This window comes from Elephantulus edwardii, unplaced genomic scaffold (genome assembly GCF_000299155.1).
Source record: "Elephantulus edwardii isolate Elephantulus edwardi_28Jun2011 unplaced genomic scaffold, EleEdw1.0 scaffold00157, whole genome shotgun sequence".
Taxonomy (NCBI): Eukaryota; Metazoa; Chordata; class Mammalia; order Macroscelidea; family Macroscelididae; genus Elephantulus; species Elephantulus edwardii.
Genome location: NW_006399907.1, coordinates 2,540,127 through 2,548,678, shown reverse-complemented (window position 1 = coordinate 2,548,678; position 8,552 = coordinate 2,540,127). Strand labels below are relative to the sequence as shown.

The following is an 8,552-nucleotide window of genomic DNA, read 5'->3' as shown; positions in this document are numbered from 1 at the left end:
ATGGCACAGGATGGGAAGGGGTCACTATGAGTCGTACTGCACTCTGCACTCGGTAGCACAAATAAACAACTAGTTACTTTATAGTTACTGAGTTACTTACAGCCCAATGTGGGCCCAAAGTTGCCAAATGTTTTTGCAGCGGGAGGACTGCATTATGAGAGAACACTGTTACAGTTGTACATGGGGAACTAGGACTTCATATTGGAAAAGGGATGAAGTGTTAAGGAGAACTGTTCTGCTAAAACTCACCCACAGCAAGACAAATCCCTAATCAAAACCATTCTTGAAACGTCTGAATCATCATTTTACTCAGAACTTTGCCTTGTACCCCAAATTCCATCAACACAACATCTGCTGGCAGTTCAGAAAAAGTACATCACCCCATAGCCTAGGAAACAAGCTTCAAATCTGGCAGGATCTCCGTCAATGGGTCAAATCTCGGCTTTTCTTGCACATGTTTGAGGTGCTCTCCCTCCCGCTGCCAGTAAGGAGAAGACATCTCTTAGATTTGAGTACATGATAAATGCCAACTTGAAGGTGAAGCAAAATTGCTAGAATCCAGGCTAAAATGCATCTTACTGGTCTGGAAGCAGCAGTGGCATCCACTTCCTCAACAACATGCCTCTGGAAATTATGAACTTTAAGAAAGGCCGGTAGTTATAGAAAGGTCTTTTGTTCATAGGGTTGCTATGAGTCATGCTTAACTCAACTACAAACAACAACTTGTTTATATAAGGGGCTTATAGCACATTTCTCATGTGAACCTCAAAACAACCACTTTGAGATGCATTTAAAAAGAGAAAAGCCCATGCATCAAATAGATTCTGATTCACAGTGACTCGGTAGGATAAAGTAGAATCACCCCATGCTGTTGTTGAGAACTGTCAAGCCAGAACTGACACATAGCTGACCCTCCAGCAGGTCTTCAGAGGTGGTAAATCCCATGGGAAGAGCTTACCTATCCTTCTCCCACAGAGTTACTGGTGCATTTGAACTGCATGTCTTTGGGTTGGCAGTGCATATCCTTACCACTAAGCCACCAGGGCTCTATGAGAACATCCCAGAGGGTTTCCAAACTGTCATCTTTGCAGAAGCAGACTGCCTTTTCTTCCTTGGAGTAGCTGGTGGGTTAGAGCTGTTAACTTTGTATTTAGCAGCCTCTTGGGCTGCTTTGTGAAGCGCTTTAACCACTCAAAATTCCTTTTTTATTCAAAAGGAATTAGTGACTCAGTTATTACATGATAAAAGCAAGACTTCCTCCTTAGGAGTTCATCCTGTGGTGTTCAATTGCCTGTGAATCCTTATGGTCCTCATTGACTGAAAATGATGATTCACTTCTACAGATGCTTGAAAGCAAGGAAGGAATAATCCAGATTCTAAAATATGGTAGCAGGAAGTGGAGTGTGTTGGGGAAGCAGGTTGTCATTATTAAGTTCTGAATATGTGCTTCCTTCACTGTTAGGTTTAAAAATTCTACTTGTTGCTTTTCTGTTAAGTTCTACAGCTTTATTTTCTGAGATGTTTCTTTTAAAGAGTAGTTACATTATACTCATAGGATAACAGAGCTAGAATCACACAATCTGTTAACAGATGGCTGGGAAGGTATTGTTTCCAACCACTGGCTTTTTCATATAATCTTCTTAGATAAGGATGTATATGTCCTATTTGGGCAAAATATGAGAGAAGCAATATGAAACATAGCTGGTAGAACGTGTGTTGATTTGTTAGTCAACACTATTTTCTCATTTGAAGTGCAGAAACTGCTTTCTCTCTAGAAATCACTCATTGTTCACACTTCATTGAACTCAGTTTATTCACTGTTTATCCTTCACCAAATTTAAGTTTATTTGTTTGTTCTGCTAAGAAGTACTCAAAAACATAGTACTATTTTCAAGGTGGAACTTCCTGTGCTTTCCTGGAATTACATCAACAATGATATCTTTGGTGCCACTGACTCTTCTAAAACCATCTTGAAGTTCTAGCAGTTCACTGTTGATGCACTATTCTGGCCAGTTTGGGATAATCTTAAGGGAAATATTTTGCTTTCATGTGATATTAATGATATTGTTTGACAATTTCCATGTTCTGTTAGATCATCTTTCTTGGAAATAGAAACAAATATGGATCTCTTCCAGTCAGTCTGCCAGGTAGCTGAATTTCTTGGAACAGAGCAGTGAGCATGTCCAGGGTTGAAATACATCAATTGGTGTCCTATTGATTCTTGTGCTCTTACTTTTTGCCAATGTCTTCAGGGTAGCTTGAACTTCTTCCTTCATTATAATTGGCTTTTGATCATATGGTGGTTGTTGTTACATGCTGTCAAGTCACTTGCAACTCATAGTGACCCCACGTACAACAGTTCTGAAGCCTACCCTGTCCTGAGCCAGTCTCACTGACTCCGGCACACCAACACCCATTGTCCCAGTTACTGTATCAATCCATCTCATCTGGAGTCTTCCTTTCCTCTTCCTCGCTGTCCCTGTGCCCTTCTAAGCATGATTTCCTTCTACAACAACTGGTCCCTCCTGGTCATGTGCCCAAAGTATGTGATATGGAGCTTTAAAATCCTAGCCTCCAAGGAGACATTTGGTTTCACCCTCTCCAAGATAGACTTAATTGGTTTTTGTTTTGTTTTGTTTTTGGTGGTCCATATGGTACTTCCTGAAATATTTCTGTGTTGACCAATTCTTTTTGGTACAGTGACTCTGTGTATTCCCTCCATCTTCTTTTAATGCACCCTGGATCATTCAAGATTTTGCCCATAGCATCTTTATAATATTGCAGCTTAAGGTTTGAATTTGTTTTTCAGTTCTTTCAGCTTGACAAATACCAAGTTCTTTCTTGTTCATTCTCTAATTCCAGCTCTCTGCATATTCTGATAGAATACTTTTCCATCTCTTCACAAGCTGCCCTTTGAAATTTTTTTTCAACTCTTTACTGCAGCATCTTTTTCCTTTGACTTGGCTTCTTAACACTCTAGCAGCTATTTATTAGTTTTTAAATTGGTTTGCTCACAAAGTTTATATACATTGTGTTTCACACTATTTTTTATTCACATTGTGTTTCATACAATCATTTTCATGCATTGTTGTTGTTAAGTGCTGTAGAGTTGTAGATGACACATAGTGACCCTATGCACAGAAGTCTTGAATGCAAAACCTTCATCTTTTCTCCAAGTTCACAGTTTTGAGGGACAAGCTTTTTATGGAAGTGGAGGCCAGTTCTTGCTTCAAAGCCAGTTTTATATGGAAGAACCACAAAAAAAAGGCCCGAGGCTGCAGGCCCAAGGGCCCAAATGTCTCTCCCCACCCCCCCAAATGTCTCTTTAAATACAAGGCCAAATCCAATCAGCTCACACCCAGGTGTGAGCAACACCCACACTCAAATCTCAACCTTTAACCAGAAAGCACACCTTTGCAGAAACCAGCCATTCTGCTCATCTTTCCAGCCAGGTAATAGCCCCAGACGGGCAGCCAAAAAGCCTTTTTAAAGGTGAGACCAGAGCCTGTCAGCTCACACCCTATTGTGAGCAAGAGCCACACCCTAATCTCAACCTCACACATTAGGTTTTATAAAATTAATCACCACTGGAACTTGCCCATCATTACCCTGTTTTCACCTGGATGCTTTCCTTTTACTTCCCCACCCCCTCCACTCACCACTGTGCTATCCTGTGGTTTCTCCCAGCCCATCCTCACCCTTCTCTAGTGCATATTTTACAGTCTCTACTGACAGCCATTTTAATTTTTTTCTTTCTCCTGTCTTTATAATGACATTTTGCTCTCTTCTTGGATGACATCTCACAGCTCCTTTGATCTTCAATTATTGTTGAATGCTTCAAACCTATTCTTAAGGTGATTTTTTAAATTCAAGTAAGAAAGACTCAAGGTTATGTTGGTTTTTGGACTTGTTTTCATTTTCTTCAGCCTCAATTTGAATTTGAACATGAGTAATTGATGGTCTGTTCCATAGGTAACTGAGGCTCAATGTCAAGAAGACAAAGATTCTCACCACTGGACCAATTGGCAGCGTCAGGATGGATGGCGAAGAGATTGAGAGTGTTCACAGCTTCAGTTTGCTCGGGTCCAGAGTCAACACTTTTGGCACCAGCAGTCAGGAACTCAAAAAGCGTATCGCGATGGGAAAGCCTGCTGTTAGGGACCTCTCTAAAGTACTCAGGAGCAATGGTGTCTCTCTGGAGACTAAGGTGCGCCTGATACAGGCCATGGTCTTTGCAATCACTTGTTATGCATCAGAGAGTTGGACAATGACTAGGGAGGACAGAAGGAGAGTGGATGCTTTTGAGCTGTGGTGCTGGAGAAGAGTACTGAATGTACCATGGACTGCCAGGAAAACAAACAGATTCATCTTGGAGAGGATTAAACCAAGCTACTCCTTGGAGGCAAGGATTCTGGGGCTTCGTCTGACATACTTTGGACATGTTGCCAGGAGGGACGGGTCCTTGGAGAGGGACATCATGCTTGGGAAGGTGGAGGGACAGCGCAGGAGGGGAAGACCCTCTATGAGATGGATTGATTCGGTGACTGGGATAATTGGGATGGGTGTGTCAGAGGCAGTGCGGTTGGCGCAGGATAGAGCAGGGTTTAGGGCTGTTGTGCATAGGGTCGCTATGAGTCGAAAACGACTCGACGGCACATAACAACAACAACAACAACGATAGTGAGAGGCTCCAACTTTTTTTTCTGCAGTTGTTGTTGTTCTATGCTGTCAAGTTTCCTGTGACCCACAGCAACCTTAGGTACAGCAGATCTGAAGCCTGCTCTCTCCAGAGCCTTTCTCACTGATTCTGACTCCTCTACCCATAAGCCTCAATCACTGGATCAATCCATCTCATCCGAGGTCTTCTCCTGTGCTGTCCTTCCACCCTTCTGAGCATGATGTCTTTCTCCAAGGATCAGTTCCTCCTTGATGTGTGCCCAGAGTATGCGAGATGGAGCTTCAAAATCCTAGTCTCCAAGGAAAAACTTGGTTTCACTTTCTCTAAAACAGACCACCTATTTGTTTTTTTTTTGGCAGTCCATGGTATGTTCAAGACTCTTCTCCAGCACCACAAATCAAAGGCATCAAGTTTTCTTCTATCATCCTTAGTCATTGTCCAGCTCTCTGATTCATAGCAAATAATTATGAAGACCATGGCCTGGATCAGGCATACCTTAGTCTCTAGACTGGCATCATTGCTTTTTGGTACTCTGGAGAAGTTCCTGACAGCAGACTTTCCCAGTGAAATTTGTCTCTTGATTTCCTGACTCCTGGTGCCAAGAGTGTTGATTGTGGAGTCAAGCAAGCTGTTATTGTTAACAGCCTCAATCTCTTCTCATCTATCATCATGCTGCCAATCAGCCCAGAGGTGAGAATCTTTGTCTTCTTGATGTTGGGGTTTCTGTTGGTGTGTGTTTGGTTTGTGTCATTGGCTTTTCCCTCCACAAGCAGGTGTCAGCTGGCTGGACTTTTCCTTGCCCATTTTAGCCAAGGACCCAAGGGCAGAAGGAATACTTGGCACATAGCAACAACAAAATTATAAGTTGCATAATGTTTGGTTGATTGTTTTTTATTTAACTTTTTGTTTAGAGTAAACAGGGCCTGGTGGAGGGCCTTTGTATTTAAAAGTTGATTGGGCCTGAGGGCCTGTGGCCCTCACACCTAGTGTTACCATATTTCTGAGGCACATTCTTCCAAGTGGTACAGCACTGGCCTGTCAATTTGCTGTACTGAGGTAACCTGGTGTTGCTGTGATGCTGAACCCTGCATCACTGGTGTGTCAAGTGCCATAATGGTTATCCATGGTGGACAGTGTTTGGTGGAATTCCCAGATTAAGACATATTTGAAAGCAGGAGTGGCATCCACTTCCTGAATAACATGTCTGTGGAAACTATGAATTTAGAGAAATGATGATAGTTATAGAACAGAGTTCAAGTTTTTTGTTCATAGGGTTGCTGTGAGTTGTGCTAGACTTGACAGAAATCAACAACAACACTGTTTAAAATCAGGAAAGTTGTGCATCAAGGTTGTATCCTTTAGCTATATTTATTCAACTTATGCTGAGCAAATAATCCAAGAAGCTAGACTATATGAAGAATGTAGCATTAGGACTAAAGGAAAACACATCAACAACCTTTGTTATATAGATACAACCTTGCTTGCAGATAGTGAAGCACATAACTGGGGCGCGGGGATCAGACTATCCTCCCAGATTAAGACAGAATAGGAAACAGGATTGGCCATCCTTTCCAAAATAATGGGCCTAAAAACAATAAGCAACATCTTGATCAAGGAAGAAAAGATTGAAGTTGTCAGTGAAGAGAGGACAACCCTCAATGAAATGGACTGGCACATTAATCTCAGTGTGACTGCAGCATTGGGCTTAACTATGTCAGAGCTGATGAGGATGACACAGGATAGAACAGGGTCAGACTGTCATTCATAGGTTTGCAATGGGTCATGTTTGACTCGACTGTGCCTAACAGCTTCAGTATGGATCTCAACACAAAGAAACTAAAATTGTCACGACTGGCTCAATAGGCAACATCATTATAAACTGAAGAAGGTTGAAGTTGTCAATTTCATTTTACTTAGATGGAGAAATGATGATCCTTGAAGCAGCAGTATAGAAATCAGCATACTACTTTGTGTTTCCGGCACTTCACATTTGAGAATTCTTGCCAAGTCTAAGAAAGAATGAGGAGATGAGGTGTTGTCTTTCATGTAGACAGTTTATTAAAGAAAGGGAAGTCTTAAGGCAGAATCAGAGTGGGCCAGAGCAAGCTCTTTGGCCGTTAGGTCTCAGTCCTTGAGGAGGAGGTCAATATTTTTACATATGCATCAATTTCCTGGGAAGAGTCAGGGTTTTCTGGGAACTGGACTGTCTCAGCAGGGTTATGCAAATGAGATGTGCACACAGTCAGCCTCTCAAAGTGGATTCCACCTTGAAGGTTTCTGGGTCTGAGCATCACTTATTATGGGATAATACACACATCCAGCCTCTGCAGAGGCCAGTTCACATGCTGTCCCAGCAGAAGGTTCTCTGCTGCCTCTCGAAGAAGGTTATAAAGCGGTGCGAGGACTGGGAGCTGCACAGGCTCAAGGAATCCTTTTAAGCAGGTACTGCCTGAAAAGCAACTTAACTGGAACTGAGTGTTCATTGCAATAGGATGTGGGTTTATTTTATTAAGGGAAACAGCTTCCTAGTGGTTTCTGACCTAATACCAGATGATCTCCAAGAACTGGCTCCCTATCTCACCTTAGGCAAATCAACTGTCAAAGATTCCTTTAGTCAAAGGCAAGGATGTCACTTAGGTGTGCTTGACCTAAGACACAGCATTTTCAATTACTCCATATGCTTACGAAAGTTTCATAATGAATTAGAAAAACCAAAGAATTGATGCCTTTTATGTAGTGTTAGAATACTGAATTTAGTTTGGACTGCCAAAACAACAAATTTGTCTTGGAATAAGTTCAACCATAGTCCACTTTAGAAGAAGCTAGGATGGTGAGCCTTCATCTCTCACATGAGCATGTTAGCAGAGGGGAAAGGACATCATACTCTGAAAAGTAGAGAGTCATTGAAGGAGAAGATCTGCAACAGTATGGATTGGCAAAGTGACTTCAACAATGGGAATGTGTACAGCCAAGCTTGTCAGGGTGGTACCAGATCAAGCAGGCTTTGGTTCTGTTGTCACTATGAATCATAAGTGAATGATCAGCACCTCACAAATGTTTGGGAGCTCAAGGAGGACTGAAGAATTGATGTCTTTGAATTGTGGTGGTTGGGGCAAAGAATATGGAATATACCGGACTGCCAAAAACCTCAAAATCTTGGGAAGGAGTGAACCCAGAATGCCCCTTAGAATCAAGGACAGCAAGATTTCATGTCCTATCATCTATCTATCATCTATCTATCTATCTATCTATCTATCTATCTATCTATCTATCTATCTATCATCTAGATCTATTATCTAGATCTATCATCTAGATTTATATGTCATCTATCTACATACCTATCATTCATCTATTATCTATCATCCATCCATTCATCCATCTATCTATCCACCCATCCATCTTTCAACTCATTGCCGTCAAGTCAGAACTCATAGCTGACTTGGAACTGTCTCTCAAGTGGATTTTCAGAGGCTGTAAATTGCACCAAAGATTGTCCATCTTTGTGCCAAGGAGCTGCTGGAGGTTTAGAATGCCTGCCTTTGTGGTAGAAATGTAACTCTTAACTCACTAGGCCATCAGAACTTTGGTGGCCCAGTCTTATGGACCTACACTGCAAACCATGAGTATGTAGCTCTGGGTACATTAACAACTATACATGGAAAACACCATAATAAATGGAGAAAAGTTTGATGTTGCCGACAATTTCTTTTTCTTGGATCCACAAGCATCCATGGTAGCAGCAGCCAAAAAAGAAAAATGTGTTGCACAAGGAAAAATCCATTGTAAAAGACCTCTCAAAAGTGTTAAAGGGCAGGAATGTCAGTTTAAAGATGCCTGTGCTCCTCATTCAAACCGTGGTATTTTCAGTTGTTTC

At 41.7% G+C, this 8,552-nt stretch overlaps 1 protein-coding gene across 1 annotated transcript in view; it reads right to left on the bottom strand.

The window, feature by feature from the left end:
- Positions 1–7,161, bottom strand: part of ARNTL2 (aryl hydrocarbon receptor nuclear translocator-like 2) — an 81,993-nt gene extending 74,832 nt beyond the window's left edge. The window contains 1 exon segment of the mRNA XM_006903807.1: positions 6,990–7,161. Coding sequence (XP_006903869.1) covers positions 6,990–7,161 — 172 coding nt within the window.
- Positions 7,162–8,552: the final 1,391 nt, after the last annotated feature.